Source organism: Phalacrocorax carbo, chromosome 3 (assembly GCF_963921805.1).
Source record: "Phalacrocorax carbo chromosome 3, bPhaCar2.1, whole genome shotgun sequence".
NCBI classification, from domain to species: Eukaryota; Metazoa; Chordata; class Aves; order Suliformes; family Phalacrocoracidae; genus Phalacrocorax; species Phalacrocorax carbo.
In genome coordinates, this window is record NC_087515.1 from 89,032,909 (window position 1) to 89,056,450 (window position 23,542).

General features: G+C 41.2%; 1 protein-coding gene across 1 annotated transcript; it reads right to left on the reverse strand.

Annotated features, from left to right (window-relative positions):
• Positions 1 to 4,963: 4,963 nt before the first annotated feature.
• Positions 4,964 to 22,268, reverse strand: SPACA1 (sperm acrosome associated 1). Its single transcript, XM_064447655.1, has 7 exons — positions 22,219 to 22,268; positions 19,627 to 19,683; positions 15,710 to 15,811; positions 15,222 to 15,328; positions 14,575 to 14,710; positions 7,138 to 7,279; positions 4,964 to 6,857 (listed from the first exon to the last, which is right to left on the reverse strand). Exons 1-7 carry the CDS (start codon positions 22,241 to 22,243, stop codon positions 6,764 to 6,766), a joined length of 663 nt encoding a protein of 220 aa, XP_064303725.1. The 5' UTR covers positions 22,244 to 22,268; the 3' UTR covers positions 4,964 to 6,763.
• Between the last annotated feature and the right edge of the window lie 1,274 nt (positions 22,269 to 23,542).

The following is a 23,542-nucleotide window of genomic DNA, read 5'->3' on the forward strand; positions in this document are numbered from 1 at the left end:
CAGGATCCTTTACAATGAAGTAAATAAACACAGTCCTCTATCAGTTTATAAGGTTATTCTCTCAGCATCTTGCCCATTAAATTCCTCAGTGGCCTTCTCTTTTGTGTTTTTCAGTTGTCTGGATGAAGTCCTAGCCCACATCAGTCTATGGCCAAACTTAATGGAGGAGAAGGGAGAAGCCTTTCAGCCTGTTTTGCCTTTAAAAGGCCTTCTGGCTAATCTGCTTGGCTATGTTCCCCAGATTTGCTTAACCAGCCCTACCAGTCCTGACAGCCTTGGCTGGTCCTGTGCTCCCCAGCTCTTCTGCCCGTTCTGTATGTGTTGCAGGAACAAGCCCGCACCCCGCTCTGTCTTCAAGTGCACACCACAGCCAGGGGCTGGACCAGTGCTGTACGGCCCCCACACACTGACATTTCTTACAACTCCAACTTGCAATTCCTTTAAAGTTTTCTGTGATTTCTTAAACTCCGTACTAACAATTCAGATGTTCTGCCAGGTAGCACCACACTCATTAACAACATACACCATTGACAGGGTCCGGCTATTTCAGCTAATGCAGTAACATATTCACCCTTCGAGTTAACTGCAAACACAGGCAGCAGGAGACATAGTTTGCTGGTGGGTCTTATATATGTTTGCTGGCAGCAGAGGTACAAAGAAGCACAGAAAAACTGCCCCTGATCCAGGCTTGTGATGGAAGAGTATTCAAGTGGACACAGGTACCTCCAAACAGATCCTCTGTTCCGACCTCTTCTGTCTTGTCCCTTCAGAAACTGTGCCTGCTGTAGTCCCATGTCTTCCTCGCTCACTCCTCCAGTCTCTTCTTGCCAGTGACTTCCAGTTTCTACTCTTTAGGTTTCTCATCCCAGTTTCTGTTTTCTTATCCATTCAGTCCTAGCCTTCCCCTCCAGCCTTGTTCTTATCTCTCCAGTCCCCCAGCCCTCCTGTCCCAGCATTCAGACCCAGGTTGTTTCCCCAGTTTCAGTGTCTTCATCCTGCCTTTCTTCTCTCCATATTAATGTTCAGCATATTTGGCTCCCTGTTTGATCTCTGTCTCCCAGGGTCTCACAATCCCAGTCTCCTTCCCCATGTTCCTTACAATTCCTGTCTGGCTTTCTATCCAGCCAGTTCTTCCCCTCAGCGAAGATCCTGCTCACAGGCATCTCTCCTTTCACAGTATCTGCTCCTTCTCCCACTCCCATCAGGTTTCTAAGCACAGGTTTCTTTGTCCCACTAATCTCAGGATGCTGCACTTTTTTTTTCTCAGCCTTCCTTCCATGACCACTTCTTGAGCACTCCCAGTCTTTGCTCCCTTCCCAGTTTCCCTTCCCTCTCAGCCTGCTTGCACCAGCCCCTCTCAAAATACCCACCCAGCCTGTCTTAATCTTCTTGCTCTTCCCTACTTCCGAATGCACCATCTCCAAGTTACAATGCCATTCCTTTCCTGTTCAGTTTTAGCGCTACCACACTAAGGAAGAGCTGCTGATGCGCGAGTAGGCTGGGAGGGGGGAAACTGGGATGGAAGCAGAAACTAGGAATGCAAGAGAAATGGTCAGGATGGGATTAGCAGCCTATTTTTCCATTGAGTGGGTCCGCAGAAAAAATAAAACTTTTGACTGCGCTTTCTGCATACCCAGAAAGATGGCAGCCTGAGGATCACATGTTCATCATGGAAAATTTCTGCCTTAAAGACTAAAATTTGGCAGTTAGAAGTAGCAGAAAATTGGATCATTGCAAAGATCAAGGGATCTTAATTAACATATTGCCATTATTCTAGGTGTAATACAACATATTGTTATCCCAAAATAGTAACTGCTTCATCTGCAAGGCAACTTCATACTATTATTTAACTCTTATGTTGTGATAACGTGATACTTTCAATAAGGATGAGGACATTGTGTTATAAGACTTCATAGGCACACATACTACAAAACTGCCTCTTTGGGAAAGGGCTTACAGTCCAAAATGAAGATTTAATCAGCTCAAGTCTTCCCATTTTGCCCAGTAACTTTCTCATTATAAGAACATGAGGATAGAGTGCAAAACACAGGTAGGTTAAGTAATTTTAAATAACCAATTATCCATATCCAGCCATGCTGGATTTGGGGTTTAATTGCTTCAGACATGCAAGCTTTTTCTCCAGTTATCTTTTCACAGCCCACAAACACAATTTCCTGTTAAAGTACCATTGTCCTGAAAATTCACCGTAATGAATTTTCCAGTCTGAGCACTCTGACCCAGTTCTAAGTCAAAAGTTTTTCTATACAACTAAGTAAAAAACTTAGTAAATCATAAGCGAACCATATTGGCCTAATATAACGAGATTCTCATAATGAAGTAGGAGCTGAATGCTCGGCTCCTGAAAAATCCATCTCTACACTTTACAGATGAACAACTGGAAAATGCAGAGCTCTATTTCCAAAACCCATATAAAATACTCTACATTTGACTTAACATTTAGCTGTAGCTTCCTGATTCATAAAATCATAAATCAAATTATTTGCTTATTTTCTCCCTGTAATAGCTGCACAATGCTGAAATTTTGCCACCAATCATGGAGCACTGAATCAGTTTTCAACTAGCATTTCTTTATTTTATTTTATAGAGCATCAGGTTAAAAAATGACCCATATTTCTGTGGCAATCTGTCTCCTGTATGCATAGCAGCAAAGAAAGAAAAAACATGAGTACTTATTATTTTGTTAAGTGTGTTTGACTAAATGAAGTTATAAAAAAATAATGAAAATCTCTGCAATTCACCATAAAAATTTCATTTCCAAAAAGAGCCAGTAAACCTGTCAAAGAAAAAAAAATTCATTTCTGTGGTATATACTATTAGACCATATATAAATGAAACTGCACATACATCAAGACTTAAATAACTATATAAATGCATCCTAAATTTCCTGAGGCAGATGGTGGATCATATACAGACAAGATATGCATTCCAAAAAGATTCTTCTTTAAGAATAAGACAAAAGGGAAGATGAAAGAATAGTGGGGAAATGTTTAAAATACTATTAAATTAAAACAAAACCCACAAGATTATGCTGCAATATTAGACAATGCAAAGCAAATGAAAGCAAGGGATGACACAGTCGTTTTGGCCCTGATTCAGGAAATTGCTTAAACACACGCATGAGGACATCTTACTTAGGAAAGAATGTAAGTACAAGCTTAAATTCAAGCATGATGAGATTTTCACCTTCCTGGATCCAGCAGCTGGGAGGAGATACTGGAAGTCCGCAAAGGCAGCAAAGGCAGGTGAACTGCGCTTGCTGGCCCTCCCAGGCGTGGCGTAGGAGGGCGTCTGAAGGAGGGCACAGCTACGAGCCCCCCGAGCGCTGGGATTTCTGTACAGGTCACACGTTATAGAGCGGACTAGGGAGGCTGCCGAATCTGTATTGGCCAAAACCTCTTGTAGGCAGCACAAACGCCCATGACCACAAAGACATTTTTATGTGACCTTTGTCACTTCTCCTTCTAGTTCTTGTGTGCTTTTCCCCTTAGAAAAGCAGCAGATTCTAATTTCAAGAGCTTAAATAAATACCACTGCCTTAAGCAGGAGTTGGGCACATGCCTACGGTCTGAGAATAAAAACACTTTCGTGCCTGGGGGTGATCAGTGAAGTTAATGTTTCCACTGCAGTCAGCAAGCAGGAGATAGAAATACTGTACTTAAATCTGTGGAAAAGGAGAAACTCTTGTTGGTTTTCCTAATTTACCCACTACCAGAAAGTAACAATGAAAATATTCTTTACATTTCTCAGGCACTGCAGATAAAAGGAGTTACATCAAGTACAGTTATATATCTTAGATGGTGAATGCTTCTTGCCAGAAGTGTTCAAGCAGGTTGTAACATGTTCTTTACCTCTTTAAAAATACTTAAACAACTTATTTCTGGATGTCCTTTATCTATCATGGCTGCCCACCTTGTTTACCAAACTAGTAAGTAAGTATATCATTCAGATGATGGGATCAAACGTCAGGGAAGGTTGCTGTGAGTTGTGCTCAGATAATTACTCTGCACTTCCTATGTGTTTTATATCGCATCTAGTACAAAGAGCAATTCATTCAGGTTTATATTTAGGGTGAGAGAATGATAACATAGTGGTTGTGTCATGGCTGCTTGGACAGAGTAATCTTAACTTCAGGAATTTCCTCACTTCTTGGGAGTTTCTGATTGCGGCTTCAACAACAGAACAGCCTGTTTACCCGATCTATTGAGCAGCAAGGCACTCTTCCGTATTTTATGCTACAGCTTTTGTGTCAAATTTTCTAGCAACTTTTTTTTTTTCTATTTTGTAGGTAGCTTTAAGGAGTTATAAAAGGGCAAAAAAAGCAGAAGATAATAACATTTTACAAAGTATTAGCCAACAAAGAACAAAACCTCCTTGACCTACCCTAAGGACCCCACGCTCACCAGTATGGATTAGTCCAGCTGTTTCTGAATTTCATTTTCTGAACTACCCTGCTTATGTATCTATTACTTTTTGCCAGATTTGCCAGCAGACTGTGGAAATTTAAAACCCTCACAATATCAGCTCAAATAAGACTGGAGGTTCTTTGCAAAAGTTATTAAAATACAAAATGGTTGTATAATAGTCCACCTTTGCATCATTATGGAAAACAATATTCCAGTTCCCTCCCTCTCTCTTTCAGTTATGCTACGCCCTAATTACAACATGAAAGCAAGAATTCAAAAGTCAATCGCCGAGCTGATGGCAGGGCTTCATATTTACCATACTTTCAGTGTAAACACTTTCCTGAGTAATAACAACTGGGTTTGGTCTATTTTTAAGAGCAGCGTTCCAGACCTAATCCCAGACGTACCACAATACGCTGCCTTTGATTGCATGGGATCAAAAACTCACCTTGAACATGTAAGGTGGTTTCACAAACTGCAAAATTGTTACTGTCTGCTTTTTCCTCCTCTGTGCATTTTCTTCTTAATGTCACAAGACTTTTAGGTTTGTCTACCAAATGATATCAAATGACATAGCTAATGATAGTGTTACCAAAAATATCATTTCCTTTTTAAAAAAGATATTTTTATAGAATTAAGTGCACGTCATTTTTGAATATGATGTTTTATTTGCAAAAATGTAAATGATCTTTTCACTAAACAGCAAACAAAATGATGTATCTCTGAAAAATATGATAATGCTTTTTTAAGGATATGCAGATGGTGCAGTTAGAACATCTGCAGCAACAGAAGATCTGAAGAGAACAGGAATTCTTTGAGAGGATGAGTTACTACCTCCCATCTATTTCTTTGCAATTTTTTCTCAATGTTCTTTACTCAGAAGCATTCTCTACCCTGGAGTGCTCAATATTTGGCCTCTTTTCAGAGTTTCTGCTATACTCAAGAGAAAATCTTAATCATAAAATCTATTAAACATTTTAATCAGTTCACAGCCCATTTTTCAACATGTCATCAGCTCAGTTTTTTTACTTGCATCAAACAATTTTTATTTACACAAACAGAGTGTACCTTCATAAACAAGCTAGTCATGTAATGGAGGAGGGTCAGAGAAGATCAGCAAGGATGGTCAGAGGTACAGTACAGTCTCAGGATGAAGAATTGCTAAGTGATCTTGCACTTTTCAGTCCAGAAAGAAAAGAACCAGGGGATATGTTAGAGGTCTAAAAGACAGTCCCTTTCAGGGAGAGGGTAGTGTGGATTGACAGCTCACTGCCTTTCAAGAAGTAAGGTGCAACAAATAAAGCTAGCAGGAAGTGGGCTCAAGCTGGACAGAAGAGGTGGTCGCGCTGTGGATCCCTTTGCCATAGGATGCTTTATGTGACAGAAGCTTGCATGGGTACAAGGGGACATTGAACAATGCCAGGGAAAAGAAATCCCTTCAAAATGGCTAACTGCTTAGAAATTGCATCTGGTTTAGAAAACCCGCAAATGCCTGGAAGCCAGAGGAATACATGTGGAAAACATCATACAGGCTTGCCTTGTTATTGTACTCTTCCATAGACGTCCCTTTTTTGTCCATTGACTTGATTACAGAGGCAGATGAATCCTTGGCCTGACCCTGTGGGGCTACTCTTCTGTTCACATATTTCAGTCCCCTTGATAGCAGAATTGCTTATGTGTGCAAATGTGCAGGTAAAAATTTAATGAATGTTACAAAGAAACTTTTAACGATCTTCCCTACCATTACACATCCTTCCATGTGTCAAGAAGAAACTGGGTTATAGTAACTACATAGTAGGTGCTGTGCATGCAGATCATCAAGGAGATATGGAGCACTTTACAAAAAATGGTCTCTGCCTAGACTATATGCCTAGTTTCATCTAGTCTAGATTAACATCTTCATAAAATTAAGACGTGGTAAATATAGCATTTTCACCATCCTCACAAAAATCTGGCCTTGGTTCTCCAGTTCAGAGGTGCTCAGACTATTAAACTACCTGGGGAATGATGTCCACCTTAAAATAGAAGTATTTTTACCCATTTCACTTGAAGTTCAGTAATCCAAGACAGTGAATTAACCATAAAAAGTACTTCTTAAAACCAGCATTTCAAACATATTTAATCTTCTTTATATCATATTTCTATGTAATCTAATTTTTTTTCTAGTTCTGTTCATTACGCAAGTCCTAGAAGGACTTCTGTACTTCATCCTCTCTGAGTGAGGGCTCTGCCACTTCTTGTACTATGGCTAATGCAGATGGTGAGAACACTGTAGCTGCAGGTGCAGAGACTCCAGTTCCTTGAAAGGCCGATGCAGATCCTGGGGAGGTGGGTGCTATTTATTCCAAGTTACACAGTGATCTTCTGTTGGCCAGCTTCTTGTCTTGGTTGTCTTGCCCAGATTTTGATTCCCAAATTGATTTTACAACAGCCCTGAAATGGAAAAAAGAATCAAATAAAAACATACCTTTAAGTAGGTTTATATAAATTGCTCTGAATCATTCCCTTCCCATCCACAATCACTGTAATTGCTCTGCAAAATACTTCTTTCCAATCTCCAGAAACTTGCTCCTGTTTTCTCTACTGGCAACACAAATATTAAACTGCAGAGAAACTTAAATAGTTCACCCCAGGTCATGTTTGTCATCAGTAATCAGTAATACCGTATTTTGATCAAATAAAACAAAAATCACATTGTATGCTGTCCACCTACCGGTTAAGAATCATAAAGACCATGGCAGAGATCACACCAACAGTCACAATGAGTCCAGTTACCAGGCAAAAGACCAGAATGGCATCTGTCATGGTTCTCCTTGATTGCCCTCCTTCTATTCTTGATTTTTTTGTTTCCATTTCTGAAGAAAAGAAATCCATGGTCATTATTATGTTCAATTTTTGAAATGAATTAGGCATTTAATCTCATGAACAGGACTGAAAAGGAGCAGCGCCTGATTATTTACTATCTGACATCTTTCACAACCTTCAGGCCTTTACCATATCAGCAAAAGTTAGAACAGTAATATTTTACACCTTCTTTGCGAAGGCACACCTAACCAAAGAAGACACAAAGAAATGAAGATCAAGGCATGTGAAGTGGGGACACATGTCATTTAACAGCCACGAAGCACAAAGAACTGCAGTTCCTAAAGACAAGGCAAAAATTAAAGAGAAGGAAAAGTAGGTGGTACATGTAAAGAATGACTAATATAACAATATTTTTGCTTTAAGAAATGCTTTAATGTAATGTTTCATGACAGATCCATGTAAGATACATGAATGATAAAGAGAGAAGAATTACCACAGGCTATCTGCCACCCGAGGCAGGCTGACTTCTTTGTTCTGTGACTGGTACCAGGTGCTCCCTCACCCAGGGCTGAGGCACCAAGGTACCACCAGGCTACAGAAGAATTCTGACAATGGTAATTGCTGCAGTAATAATGATAATAATGAAGCCAAAAGAGAGTATGCTAACAAAAGACCGGATTCAAGGACTTAAGTGCTGCTTTTCAGTTCCCTGTCTTTATCTAGGTCTGCAAAGCCTTTATTTAAAGCAAATAACCACTGAGCATGGAAAAGAGTTGTTCTGCATGGCCCAGAAACGCATAGCAAGGAGCAGCTGCGGGAAGCTGAGAAGTAAAAAATGTAGCAAGGATATCAAGTAAAAATCCATTTTTGCAATGCTGCAGCCTGTTCAGCCATTTGCCTAAGGAAACTGAGGGCCCTGCCATTACTTAGGCTGTTTCTTTAAGACCAGACATACCTGTTAGGAGAGGACTCTAACAAACAATCCAGGAAGAGTGGAAAATGCTGAATATGGTCAACCAACTTCCCTCATCTGTTTTTTGACACTGGCTAAATAAATGCCTGGAAATCAAACCCAGTCACCTTGTTCTGAAATTTAATTGACCTTATTTGTTCAGGCACTTTCAACCACATCAATGAACCATCAGGCATCTTCCCAGAACCCTCCAGCTTTGACAATTTTACACAAGCCAACCCTAATTTATCTTTCATTTTCCCCAATATAATTTCTAAAACTATAAGGTGCTGTTTTTGCTGACTGGTACGCAAAATTCATGTTCACACTGGTAGGAATTCTGTGTAGAAGCATCACTGCAGGAAAACCATTTCTATTTCTATTTCATTTCTACTTCTATATAAGGTCCAGTGCCACTGTCATCACTGTAGTATCTAAGCAACTCTTCCACCACATCACTTGAGTTTCATTCTCCTGCATCACAGAATTTTCATGTTGATATTCTTAAACCACAGCTCATCTATAGGATTCTCCTGATCTTTCTGCAAGATACAGGACAGGTAAGAATACCATACATAGTAAGTCTGAATACTGGTGTTTCCATACAATGTAGAGCTAACTGCTTTTAGACTAATTCACTTCACTGACTGCAGTGTGTCTTTTTAGAATTACATGCAGTTCTGGGGCATGGAGGTTAATGAAAATTACCTTTGATTTTACAGTTTCATTAACATAATATATTTTCCCCTTGGCAAGATGTGAATTTAGAGCTCTGAGAAAACCTCTGTTTACAGGCTGTAACAGAAACCTGCTGAGGAGAAAAGCAAGTTTCACGTTATCCACAGCTGACCGACTCAAGTTTTCTTCCTAGGCAAGAAATTCTTCCAGCAGTCAAGGACCAGAACTGCCCACGGGACAACCTGATAATACAGAGGGGATGCCTTCCAAGTAAACACACATGTCTAAAATGCAAGCAGGAAGCAGACAGAAAAGCAGCTTCCCAATAAGCTGGTTTACAATGAGCAAAGACTGGTTTACATCAGGTGCACTTTTAAGCCCCCGGCTGCACTCCTGAAGTCGAGGCAACACCTCCAATTAGTCTGTGAGAATTTTGCCACAGCCAGAATACACCTTGAAAACATCTTCCACTTGCAGTTGAAGTTACAAAGATGTATTTACATCAACTTTTTAAAAAACCCTACTTCGCTTAGTTGAAGTAGGAAGGACAATTCTTTTTTGAAACATGCAACCTCTAGTTCAATGGCTTTCGACTTAAAGTGTACAGCCCACTGCAGGTCTGTGGACCACTTCACCATAAAGGATGACAAACAAAAGTGCTACCATATATATTCCATAATTAAAATGTAAAAAAAAAAAATCCTAAAATTGTGTGCACTCCACTAGAAATTTTCTAGGGTTCTACAAATAAAACCAACATTGATAACATATCTGACAGTTTTGAGCAGATTGTCTCCAACCCTACCGAAAGCCTGGCATTCTCACTTTACCTGTTGACTATTTATACTCATCTTAGGTAAAAAATGCACTCAGATGACGTGCAAGGGTGAGATACTGTGCTTACATTGTAGGCACTGTTGAATCTAAGCTATGAAGATACATTTATTTGTGCAAGTCAGAACAAGGCCAGAAGGAGGGAGTGCTCAGATTTAATTCTTAGCTTCCACCAGTGCTTGCTGATCTGAGGCCAGCCCTGTGGCAGAAACCCCAGAGTGTGCTGGCCATAGCTCATGGAATTCTTTCCAATGGCTCAAATATGGTCCAAGCACCGTACGCTCCCTCCACCCCATATCCTATCTCCTATGCCAATGCGGGGGACAACACGCTGGATTAAAGGAAAGCAGACGTGTCATCTGCATGGCCATTACCAGCTGCTAAGAAGCTTGACAGCTTTTTTATCTTCTTTCTGCCATCAAAACAATATACTTATTCTGGGCCACCATGAAGGACCTCGCTCAAGGACCTCAGAAATTTACCAGTTTCTTATTTGGGCCAAAAGAGATACATCACATACACCAAGCACCAGAGCAGGATAGCCCTAAGACAGAGAGCACATTCTCTGCTGTGGTGTGGCCCAGCAGCTATATTTGCATTGTATACCACAGTTTAACACAGCTGCTTTGATTTCTATACAGTGCGGTGCATCTCTGGGCTGTCCTCTGCCTTCATGGAGCCCTCTCTCCTTTAATTTGCTTAATTCCAAACACATTCAGAAGCATCTGTAACCACTTTCCCTCCAGAAAATATCAGCAATACAAATTCTATCTCTGCATTCTATTCAGTCATTTCTTCAGTAAGAGAGAGATTCACAATACTGTAGATCATATACATCAAGAAAGTGGAACACCTGCTTTTTCAGCACCATTTCTGTCCAAAGGAAACCCACTACTTCTGCCAGCAGCACTGTTCCTCTTCATCCTCCTCCTCCCCAGTGTTTTACTTCGAGCTGGAGCTCCTCCTAGGCCATGATGTTGCCTGTACAGCAGTGCTCCATCTACAAGCACACACTCAACCAATAGTTCATACCATCCAGCAGCCAACAGGAGCTCTTTCCACCAGTTTTCAGATCCGGAAAGTATGTATCAGTTTGGCAGATGGGCATGAGATTCTGCCTCTGCAGGCTGCTTTTGTGGTTTTTTTCCCCCTTAATATAATGGCGATGCATAGCTTTTTTGTTTCCCTTCTAGATTATCTATAAGCCTTTTTCTATGTATTAAAAATGGATGGGTATATGCTAACGGAAGAGTAGAACTGCATACACACAGAGGAGATCAAGGCTGTTAATCTTGGGTATGGGGATTCCCCATTTCATTTCTGTGCAAATGCAAGGACAGCATGGCCATGCTGATTACATGTTTGTACAGTAGCTGGTTACAGAGATGTGACTTCTTTCTCTCAATGAAGCTCTCGCACTGAAGTCATCAGCAGGAAATGAACTGAAGAGAGATGGGGGCTAGAATGGCCTCTGAGACACAGAAACACTATTGCCTCCATCTTCTCCACAGAAGTGCCATCTAGACACACACCCCAACTCGCTCTCTCACTCATGAGAAGCCTGATGCTCGGAGCACAGCTGGGATCTCAGTAGGCTGACATCCTTCACTTAGCATCCTAATGAGGACCGTTCTCTGCTCTCGCATTCCTCCCTGGCAGACTTCTCCCTCCTCACAGGACTATTATTAGTAAATATGAATAAACCGCCTTCTAGCTCCAAAGTCTGCACAAACCACCAAACAACACAATGGGCAGGACTGTGAAAAAACATCCTCCAGTGTTTCAGGGTAGTGATTTAGTAAGAAGGACGTGTAGAAACATCAGTTATTAAAAGACGGGATTTCCCTTGCAGAGATCCCAATAATTTTTGATGAAGATAAAATACTTTTTTTCCCTGTTCAGTTTCTCTTGCTATAAAAGACAAAGAGGATCCGAGGGTCTGAACAGTTCTGAAAACAAAAGGAAGAGCCAAATTACTAAAGACCACTCACTTATGCAAAAAGGTCATTGCAACTGCTCATCAAAAGATCACTGAAAAGCACAGTGATCACTGGTAAAGGACACATGGAAGTTCTCTGTGCACAGACTTAAAATGAACTCATGATGTTTCGCCACATGGCAAATACACACATATTCCTGTGAGGTTTTACCTGCCCTTTTGCAACACTTCTTCCCTTCCTCCCACCTCAAACGCCTCCAAATCTGAAGCAGAAAGTGTCACGCTATGTATTTTCAAGTGGTGGCTTTAGGGCCAGGTTTGCAGATAATGTTGCTGAGTCTGGCCACTGCTGTTCAAATGGATAAAACATTAGAGCGCTGGAAAGAGGAGGAAGAATGGGACTAAAGCAAACGCATTTGCCCCTTACCAGCTGCATTGATAAATTTTAGCTCTGTTGACAACTTCAAGGCTCTCTCTCTAGGGAAGTGCCAAGAAAAAGGCCAGCCATGGAGGAAACATATTTCCACTTCCCCTGTCCTGCCCTGTAGCTCAGTCATAAAGAAATGTATCTCTGCGGAATAGCGAAAAGAATCACCTAGGTGATCAGAAAGACGAAATAGACAAGCCTATTGACTTGAGTGAGATGGTCAGAATCACCTCAGTTGGAATTAAAAAAAAAAAAAAGTAATTCAGGAGGAGAGGACCTGCTCTTTCCCTGACTAAAAACTGACCTCGGGGTGGCCTCCATGAGGAGAGGCGAGGGCTGCCCCGGGCCAGACACAGCTGGTTCCAGCTGGCTCCAACCATCCTGCCTGGTGGGGTTGGTAGCCAGCCAGCCTCGGCCTGCCTTGCTCACCCAACACACATGGATAGAAATTCCTGTGGCCAGTTTTGGATACTCAAAGAAAATCCAGTTCAGTCCTGTAGATTACCTGAAAAAGGAGATTTTGTTATTGTTGTCCTATTTCTGATAGCAGTTTTGTGCTTTTCTCTTCCTGTGTTTCAGCTTGGAGACCAGATAGATAAATGGCAAAAAAAAAAAAGGCGTCCACTCAACAGAAAGACTTAGGTTTTCTGGAGTAGGTAAGGAAGCCATCTTGCTTGACAGGGATGATAAACTTCAGTCTCAAATTCCCCAACCCACATTTCAAAAAGTCTTTTAATGAGTAACTGGGAAAGGCAGCATTGTACCATGGGCAGAAATGTTACCCCTTTCCCAAGTCTGAACAACCCAGCAAGACACGCTTTCAGGGAACAGAGCAACTCTGCAAAATACAAGACAGCAGCTACGAAAACCTACATCCAAACACAAGGAGTCTTTCTGCGTCCATTGATGCTGTCAGACGGATCATTCACTTTTCCTCCTGATCCTGTTGGAAAAGTAAATGCCATGTAAATGGCAAGACTTCTGACTATCCCTAGAGAGCAAACCTAGACCTGTATGATGAAAATCCCGGAACATTCTCAGTCAAAACTTCGGCTGGTAGCTTCTTCCATAAGCCTAATTAACAGTCAATCATTTCTAAAGTCCACACAGTGTCACTCCTTGGGAAGCAAAGCCCAGAAACTCCTTTGGGCATCTACACACCTCTGTACCAAGCCAAAGGACATTGATCTGGCACTAAGTAGAACAACCCATTCCTTTTAAGCTACTTAATAAACCTTAGAGCTTGTCTTCCTCAGATTTCTGTGTAGTCGTAAATATTTTCTGAACCAATAAATCTCAGTCCTTGTAAGAAGCTCTCAGTGGGTACGTCTGTTGGGCGGGTTTCATCTGACCACTTTTCACCAAGACTACTCAGTCACAGTTTAAGCACAAGTGTGTGAGTCGTCCTGTTGATGACTCACCGACTCAAGTCAATGGGACCATTTGCATGCTTAAGCCTAAAACAGATGATGTGCTCTGCTAATTCAGGTCTCAGAAAGGAAGCTTCCTCTGTACAAAAAGGACTGTAGAGACTGAATAGTGGGAGAAGGGGGTGGGGGGAGAAAGCTTTGGGTGTTTTGTGACTGCCAGATGGATTTAGAAAATGAATAAACAAATTCCATGTTATTGTACAATGGCAGAAAGGACCTCTACAGAGACAGAGGAAATAGCCTACCTTACTGAAGAAAGAAGAAAAAAAGCAGGATTCCTAGGCCAGTTTTACCTAGATAAACAACACAGAGGGGAGAAACATGGGAAGGGGAATTTCCAAGGATTTATTTTCTTCTAGTCTGCCATAATTTTGCATAAAACCTGAATCTACATTATTTCAGGAGAAACTTTAACTTTTGATGAGCAAGGCACTTTTTCACCCTTTCCCTGATTAGGAAAGATGGAGTTTCTGCACAGCTGTTCTCATGGTTTGAGAAAATCAGCACACTGTCTACCTTTCCTGATGAAGTCAGCAAAAATCCCATTAGCAGAGGAGGTGAGAAAGACGGTACTGGGGAACCTGTTTTATGATGTACTCTTTTTAATGTTCAACTTTGCTAAATCCATCATGTATAAGCAAGTTCCAGATGGCTGCTAAAAGAAAAACCTCAAAAGGTTGTTTTCCTGCTTCAGTATTGAAGTGGAAAGGAGACTTAACTGCAGAACCCATACTGATGGTGCTACCTGGCTTAGGGAGGCAAAAATAAGTCTGTGTTAACCAGCCTGGGTGCAGTAAAAGATAAGCAGGTAATAGGAAATCCTCCTTATTTTAGCTTGAATTTTTATAAAGGATAAAGAAAATACTCATTCCTACCACAATACAATTCCTACCTCTTCATTCTCATTCTGTCATTTCCTTTTATATGTATTTTTTATTGGCCTGCATTTCATGACAGTCATTACCACAGCACACAAGCTCCTGCCTATATACTACTGGTGACGTGCAATCTTACGAAGATTGAGTACTACATAAAAAACACAAGGCCATATCACTAGAAGACTGTAAGTGTCTCTGTGAGCTCACCAGTTGTTGCGTAGACCATGTATTTTACAGAGGCAATTTTATTTCCGTTTTCTTGAGTCTCACACTGGAAAGTAACCGAATGGGTATCTCTGCAAACTTCCATAATAGCTGCATCATTGGGAAGAATGTGTGCTGTCTACCCACATAGAAAAGAAAAGAAAAAAAAAGGGGGTTGTATTTTTTTTCAAACAGATCTGCAAAGACGAGCTGCATTCTATCAGACACACAGAAAAGTGCTTATTCTACTCCAACAGTGTTCAACCCGCCAGGACCTCTTGGCCCCTGGGACAGTTCCTCCCATATCTTCAGCACCTCCTACTTGAACAACTGGGAAGGGCAAAGTGGCTGTGACTTGCTGACATGCATGCACTCACAAGCCACTATGCCCCATTTTTCTGAAATAACAGTAAACATTACTCTCTAAAATTATTGTTTCCTTCACATAAACAGGAAATTTAAGCTGCATAAAAAGGAGCAAAGCCATGCAAGTCCTTGTATACCAACTTGCCAGTGAGAAATTGGGGCTTATTTGCAGTATGACAGCAAAGGAAATAATCTGCCCAGAAATCTGTACAATTCAGATAGAGCATGTGGTAAATACATGCGGTATGCAATTTTTATGCACAAAGTGGGGTTCAATTACTCACCTTGTTTGGAATGAACATCCTCCAAACATATTTAAATCGATTTTCAGGAGGTATATAGATACAAGGCATCTTCACGCAGGTGAGGCCCTCAGAAATTGGTATTCCCCCTATAGGAGGAATTTTTAATAGGTACATCATCAACTATATGAAACACCTCTGTATAGATCATAAAGTTCATAATTTTTCAAACCACAGAATGTTACTTGGAAATTATCCTTTCCCTTAAAATTACTTCAAATACTTTTTTGCTTGGTCTAATGTCTGGAACAAAGCACATAGCAGAAAAATGGTATTTTACAGGGACTTGAAATCAAGCACCCACCGGTACAGAAATGAGATCTGAAACATTACTAGATTGCTTAACAGGGTAATTGGAGGGTGGAATGCAATCACTGCACTCTACTTCCACCTCACTAAGAGCAAATAAGGATGCTTCCTTTGAATCAACTTATTAGCTCTAAATTACTGTATCACAGTGTTCCACTTACATCCACAGTCTACTGGCCCCCGGCATTCCTCCACACGGACAACACATTTTGCTTCAGTCCCAGGGCATCCACTGGTTAACAGAACTTCTCGAATGCCAATCCCTTTGAGGAGGGAAAAAAAAATCTTTCACTCTGCATTTCTTAATTTCCTTCAAACTCTGTTTTTGCTTTCTCTGTCTTTATCCTGGATGTCAATATCACATATCTACCAAATACCAGGCAAAACAGATCTTCTCAGAGTGCCTGCTACAGCTATCCTGTGTTGGTATCTAAGATTTCAAGACAACATCTACTTCTGTCAGACTCTGCACCAAAGGAGCCAGATTCTTAGAATCATCATGTGTCAGAAAAAGAATTCCAAATTAATTCAAAACTTTTCTTACAGAAAAAGAATTTAAAATGAAACTAATATATGTTCTGCAAAACAGTTAATTCACTTTAAATATCAATGCATGCAGGCGATGGGCCTTTAAATGCTCAAATCAGATGGCACAGATGTACAGACTGCCAACTCAGTCTGCCTCCAGTCTTGTGACTGACTGTCTTCAACTCCCACCAAGGTCAACAGAAAATGAAGGCACTAAAAACCTCCTGGCACTGGGATTGGGGAGTCTGAAGTTACCTAAGAGCGACCAACAACAAGCAATACAGGAATACCACAAACAGCCTCCAAAATGAAGCCTCTCAGAGCACGGAGGCTGGTGGTCAGTAACATAGGGCTTCTCATGAGAAACAGGTGAAATCAAGTGTTGAACACCAGGACTCCACCTGCAACATTGAGGGTCCTACTGAAGACATAAAACAGGAGACAACCTATCACAAATGTGTGAAGTTAAGGAAAATTTCCACACAACGTTCAAAGAAGCAAAAAAAAAATGTTCACTCTCACTATCAGGATTTCAATGGGAACATCCTCTTTTTAACAATTACGAACAAATTCAAAACAAGTGCTATAATTGTTTTTGCCAAACAGTGTGTACACAGTTCATTGGAATGACATAGCTTGTGGGGGAGGCAGGAATAATATGTTTAGGCCCAGTAAACACTGAAGGTTTTACCATTTTTCCAGAAGCATTTTGTTTACTAATAGGCATGGAAAGTGGAGAGTTAAACCCCCTTTGCAGTAAAATAATAAGTAGGAAACTGGTTTGAATATTGCATTTATGATGCATCTGCCTTCCTTAGATGTTTAGTATATAAACGAATGGATTTCAGAACGTTTCAGAGATGTCATGTAACTCATGAAACAGTACTTCAAGTGACAGAGGGAGACAACACTACTTACTGAAAATGACACAAAATGAGGATCGTTCTCCACCCCAGAGACTGTCTCATCCCATGGATGCAGAGACAGAGGTGTAAATGGCAGTGAACTGACAATTTTATTAAAAGCATTCCTCTTTCTTCAGTGCCATGTAGGTTTTTTTAGCTAACAAAAAAGACAGGAAACCTATGAAAACCCAAAAGGCTGGCTTGACAAAACCTGAGTGCTAGGCTAACTGTAGTCACATTCACCAGGAAAAATCTCACTGTGTCTTACCTATGGGAATACTAAAATTTGGGAACACTCAAAAGAATTGATGAAAAAAAGCTCTTTTAATTAGATCTGCAAGTTCTTTTGATAGTCCTCTGCCTCTTCCTTTTGGTCAGCTTTTTCTTTCATACCCATGTTTCCTTTCCCCACCTCCTCTTCGTAACTGCCAATGCTGATGAAATTAATCTATTGAGATGCTCACACAAATGAAGTCCTTAACTTCAACAAGCCAAACAAGTTAACCTAACAGAAAACTGGCCACAATGCAGTAAAGTAAATTACCCAAATGAAATTCACCCCACAGAAATGTAAATTAATAGACTGGTGGAGGGAGGAGGGTGAAGAGGGATGATCCACAAGGAACTGAATATTTAGCAATACAAAACCAGCAGTTATGAGAGAAGTTATTAGAGTTAAGAGTGGCCAAAACAATTAGACCACAAAGAGACTAAAGCAAAATCTGAGGCAGGTATGACAAGACATCATTAACAGATGCTTTATTATGCTTTAATGCCTCTGTAAATATGGACTATGAATAGAGGAGCAATGGATCTGAGCCACAGCAGATAGATGAATATAGGGAATAAGGAGGAGTGTGAAGGAGACAAAGAGCTTCCAGCTTTGCTGCATTGAACAACCTAGACTAGAACAAAGGCTACAATCATGATCTGAACTCCAGATACGAGATGATGCCTTTTTCTTTTTTGTTAGACCTTCCCTTTCCTGATTCTTCAGTAAGACTATATAATTTTCAGTATTAAAGGGGTTAAACATTTGCATTGGATCTGGCTGGGATGGAATTACCTTTCCCCATAGCAGCCCTCATAGTGCTGTGCTTTGTACTTATAGCTGGAATGGTGTTGATAACACACCGATGTTTTGGCTGCTGCTGGGCAGTGCTGCCACAGCATCAAGGTTGTCTCTTCACACCCCCCAAAGGCCAGTTGGCTGGAGGGTGGGCAAGAGGCTGGAAGAGGACACAGCTGGGACAGCTGACCCAAAGGGATATTCCATGCCATATGACATTGTGCTCAGCAATAAAAGCTAGGAGAAAGGCGGGGGGGGGGGGGGGGCCTCATTTTTATTAAGGTGTTTGTCTCCCGAAGCAACCACTATTGCATACTGAGGCCCTACTTCTCAGAAAGTGGCTGGACATCACCTGCTGATGGGAAGTAGAGAATACTGGTGTTTGTTTCCTATATTTCTGCGCACGGCCTTTGCTTTTCTTGATTAAACTCCCTTTATCTTGACCCATGAGTTTTAATCTTATTTTCTCCCCGTCCCACTGAGTAGGGAGTGATAGAGTGGCTTGGTGGGCACTGGGTGTCCAGCCAAGGTTAACCCACCACAACATTAACTCTGAGGCGCCAAAGATAAAACAGAGACAAATGTAGTTACATTCCCTGGAAATACAGTACAATTGAGACATCTGCTAGAGGGATGGGACATAAGGGACATTTTCTTAGTGTCCAAAAGACATGTGCATCAGAGCAAGTGAGGTTATTAAGAGTATGGGGATACATGTATGGCATTGGTATATGGAACATATAAGCAGGTTTGAAATTATGAAGTAAAGAAAGAGAAATATTAAAGTATGTAGAAGCAAAAAAAAAAAATCTCCTAAACCCATAATGTCCTAAGGACAGAATCAAGGGCACTCTGTCATTGGAAATATGAAAAAGTGGCTGGAAAAAATAGAAAGGCATACTTCAGAAAACATACGATTGGTGGGGGCAAAAACTCATCTTTCTTTTTTCTGTGGTCTTATGAGAAGCTGAATTTGTTCAGAAAAAAATTAATATCATTTCTGTTTCAAGACTGCGACCTAAGCAATATAATTACCACCTCACAGCAGTTTCTATCATCACCCCAAATGCAGAGATGTCTACTTAAGGCTCATCTCTTTTTTCCTCTCTCCCTACTCCAGAATGATACCTCTCCTCTCCATTGCACAATTTATAAATTGTATAAATGTGGAATACAGAGCAGGCTACTGCAGGCAAGCAATTTTTTGGCAATATTGTATGTGGGAAGACATCTGTGAGAAGCATCAGAAGATCTTTCATCTTCTGAACATCTCACAGATGTTCACAAATAGTGAAAATTGTTACTTTGGGGAAGGCAGCTCGTGTGCCAATAAACATAGGGAACTGGTTTAAAATAGGAGCTCGCAGGCTGTGCAATTAATAAAACAACAGATCTGACCTAAACTCCTAATGACAATCAGCCTGATTGTTTTTGTTAATTATAGTTATTGGCAATTGAAATCAATGAGAGGTGAACGAGGGCAAGCAAATTACAACTGCTAAATTGCTACAGTTAGCACTTTTTTATTTTCAAAAACAAATGACAATATGTTTTATTCATCTGCTTTGCTACTTACCACATGTAACTGTGCATACTCCAAATTCTACTTCCGTGGACACACTGGCACTCAGACCTGAACACAATGTCTAAAGTTACATCTCTAATATAATAACAGGGGTGGAAATATCCAATTAACAGGAAACTCACTCCCAGAAACCTTTACTACTTCTTACTTGAAACGTGAAATTTGCCAACATTTTTGCTTTCACAAACTAAACAAGAAAAACAAGACATTTATGAAAAAATTGTCATAAAATCCAGTGTGAATGGCATTCATGTTTAAACTTAAGATGAATCCTTAAAAGGAAAAAATGTATTTTTCCCCTAAACCAGCTTATGATGTTAAATAAGCCCCCTGAACATCCTGGGAAGTGCAGTGTCTAGGTTCTATGCAAATTATAGGTCTTCCCTGAAAAGAGTGAAGAAAAATTTTCATTAAACAATATTCAGTTAACTCATTTCCTTGTTCTTTCTGGCTAACATATGCCTTCCCACATGATTTTTTTCCCCATCACACTTCAAGGTCAGGTTTAGACAGCCAGCACAAAGATGAGTCAACCAGGTACAGTATTTTAATTAGGTACTGGTGTTTTAATCACTGTGATTGGGTTCCTTCCATTTTTTAATAGTATGTTGAGGTTACAGAATGGGTTTCACAGAATGTACAAAAGCAAAAGGTTCTCATCTCCATCTGGGATTCAAATCTGGATTATATATTTTATTCCTAATAGCATGCAATTTGAATGTTTGTTTATAAGATACTGAGACATAGTAACTGTTCCACAGAGAAACTCAGTTAGTGAAGCTCCTTTGGAAATTATTCATTAAACAAGCAATAGGTCTTTTGAATTCTTCCAAATGCAAAGAGAAAGTCACTATGACTGTTTTTACAAGTCTACACTGCCAGTCCCGCCTACTCAGATTATTTTTTTTTTTAACAAATACTTACCAATGTAAAGTTTGCTTTCACTGTCTCTCAGTTTTTGATATTCAAGATTTATGTTTACAAAATGTTATTTCTGTGCAGCAATGCAAGTTTATATATCACTTCTTGCTACTAAATCTCTGAGTAACATTTACATATTTCACATCCTATCCAAAACTTTAAATTTCTCAGGTTGAAAGGAACAGATCCATTTCTCTTGCAGTCAAAGATATACAAATATAAAACCTTTATTCCTCCACTGTAAAGGATTTACACTGCAGTAGCATGATGCATTCTCCACGATACACTGATACTGAACTCTTCTCCCAACATTATAAATGAGGCATCAGAATCTTATTCTTCTGTTATCTCTGTCTCTATGGTTTTGACATTTACTTCAGCATATAAACTGTGCTCATCAGAAGAGTCTTCTAGCGTATGCACAGCAATCCTTAAACAATAACTTAACTATCCAGCTGAATGATAAAACATCCAACCTCAGCCAACACATAAGGAAAAAAAAAAAAAGACTCAAATCCTATGAAAACAGAGACAACCTTTAAAACAGCTCGGGTATCCTCAGACTCTATCTCTATTGAGCCTTAAAAAATAACAACTTCTTTAGAAGATGGTCTCCACCATGGACATCCTATCATGTTTCCCTTAGTTTCTTTTAAATTAATGGGGCAGTCATTCAACAGTCTTGCCTAACAACTACCACAGCACAGCAGAGAGGAGGAGGAGGAGTATTCAAGGATCCTGCCTACAGTCTAAATACAGTCCTGTTTAAAAATGCCTGTTTTCAGCTGGGTACAATGTGAATTGCACTTGTTCGTGTGCGCAGAATAAACATAAACATGTAACAATGAATGGGAGAGAGGGCTAGGACAGCCTCAGATCATGTAAATTCTCAGCTCAATAGATTTCTGACAATTCATATCACCATATCTCCAGCTTACGGTAAGCACCTGAAAGTAGGCATTACTGTAATCCAGTTTTGAGGTGACAAACTCAGTGTAGCCACAGCAGGCCATCACCATATCTGAAAGGAGAAGCTGCCATTTCCCATCCAGGCACAATTTAAAAAAAAAAAAAAGAAAAGAAAAAGCTTTAGAAACAAGAAGAGATGCAAAACTTCAGGTATTACTAAGAGAAGGTTGAGGGACTTTGCTAACCAGTAAAAGCAAACTTCTCCTAATTATAAGTGAAGATACCAACCATGACACCCTTTCAGGATGCTTCTGGTTTCAGGAGAGCCACAATGTGCAACATGACTCTTCTGTCAGAGATTCTTAATGATGAACTGACTATAGCTCTAAATAAAAAAGATACTGTATTTTCTAAGTAGTAATACTTCAAATAAACCTTTAAACACATCTCAACATTTAAAGCTGATTGGTTCTAAATTAAAGAGTTAATCGGGAATCACCAATCCTGATTTCTGAGATAATGAAATAAAAAAATAATAATAAAAAAAGAAACTTTAAGGGAAACAGGATCAGGTTCACTGATAATCCTCTGGATAACACAACACTTCTTATATGAATGTTATGAACCTTCCATGCCAATATCACAATACAAAGTTTTGTGTTGCTTCCTTTACTTGCATTTCCTCCCTACATTCTAAATGAAACGAAATGCTAAGAAAGCTTCCGGTAAGAAACGAGAGATCTTTCCACTTACGTAAGACGGCCGGTTCCAGTTGCATCAGGTACAGATAAAAATATAATGTCAGGCCTATGCAAAGAGAATTATGTATATAGCTTCCATTAGCATTAATACGAGTTATATATGTAAATCCCACACATGCTGAGATAAGAACGTGGTAAGGAACTGCATTTACATTCCTGTCAGGGGGCTGCAATTAGTACCAACACAGCAAAGACGGTCTGTATCCCTCTCTACATTTGGAAGCCTTGTAAACCCTATGTAGAACAGAATTCTTTGCCATTATGCACCACTTTAATTACAAGGCACATCACAGCATACATGCAGAATATTTTTGATGAACGCTTAAAAAAGCCCATACTAAAAATGTCAGTAGAGAGCAGCCAGAGTCACGGTCATGAACCCTAGGGGAACTCGCTGACTCCTGAGCTGGATATCTCATTCTTGCCAAGTATCAGGGCTTTAGTACTCATGGGGCCTGAAACCCAAAGCGCAGAGGGGAAGGGGAGCAGCATTGCTCCATCCCCAAAGTCATACCACAAAGGCAGCTAAGGGGACGCAGGTTCCCCAGAACAGAAACCTTTCCGTGCCCAATTGACTTCGCACTTGACAACACACAAGCTCTGAACCTGTGCGGTTGTTGCTCCACGACTGACGTAGAAGGTTTGCACTTAGAGAGGGTTTGCACGTCTCCGACTCTCCGTAGCCCACACTTTTGGCTACGAGAGGAGCTTTCCCCGTCTCCCCAGCCTCTCCCTTCAGGAGGGCCCCTGCGATGCCGCATGGCTTAATGAAGCGCTGAATACACTTCTCGACACCTTCCCACTGCCTGCATATGACACCGAGGAGAGATCGTTACATCCTGCCGGTGATTAAGCCTTGCTCAGAAAGCACGACTCCGAGCAGCCCCGCAAATAACCTGCTCTTCCCCACGAAACCTGGTCTCCCGACAGCCCGGCCGCGCCGCCCCTGCCGCCAGAGGGGGAAGCCGGGCGGGGAGGGGGAAACTCCCCGCGGCGGGAGCGGGAATCACCGGCATCTGAGGGAGAGGCCGGTAAGGGGAGCCGAGGAGGCGGCCGGCCGGGCTGAGAGGAGACCCGCGCCTCCCGGGGATGGGCCCCGGCGCCACAGGGCGCGGCTCGGGCCGGACGTGGCGGGGGCGAGGGGCGACCCCCGCCCGCCAAGGGCTCCCGCACCGCCCGGGGCCGCCTCACCGCGCCAGCCCCGCGGCCCCGCCGCCTCCGCGCTGCTGCCCTCCAGGGAGCCCGCCGCCAGCGAGGCCAGGAGCAGAGGCAGGAGCGGGGCCAGCCGCCCCGCCATGGCTCCACGCTCCTCACAG

Bases quoted from the DNA above. Each gene is read 5' to 3' on its own strand.
- SPACA1 (XM_064447655.1), bottom strand. From the start codon at position 22,243: ATGCAACTGGAACCGGCCGTCTTAC. The intron at 19,684-22,218 runs GTAAGTGGAAAG...CATTGTGTTCAG, and splicing joins ACTGGAACCGGCCGTCTTAC to GTCTGAGTGCCAGTGTGTCC. The intron at 7,280-14,574 runs GTGAGCTCACAG...TCTTTTCTTCAG, and splicing joins CATGGTCTACGCAACAACTG to AAATGGAAACAAAAAAATCA.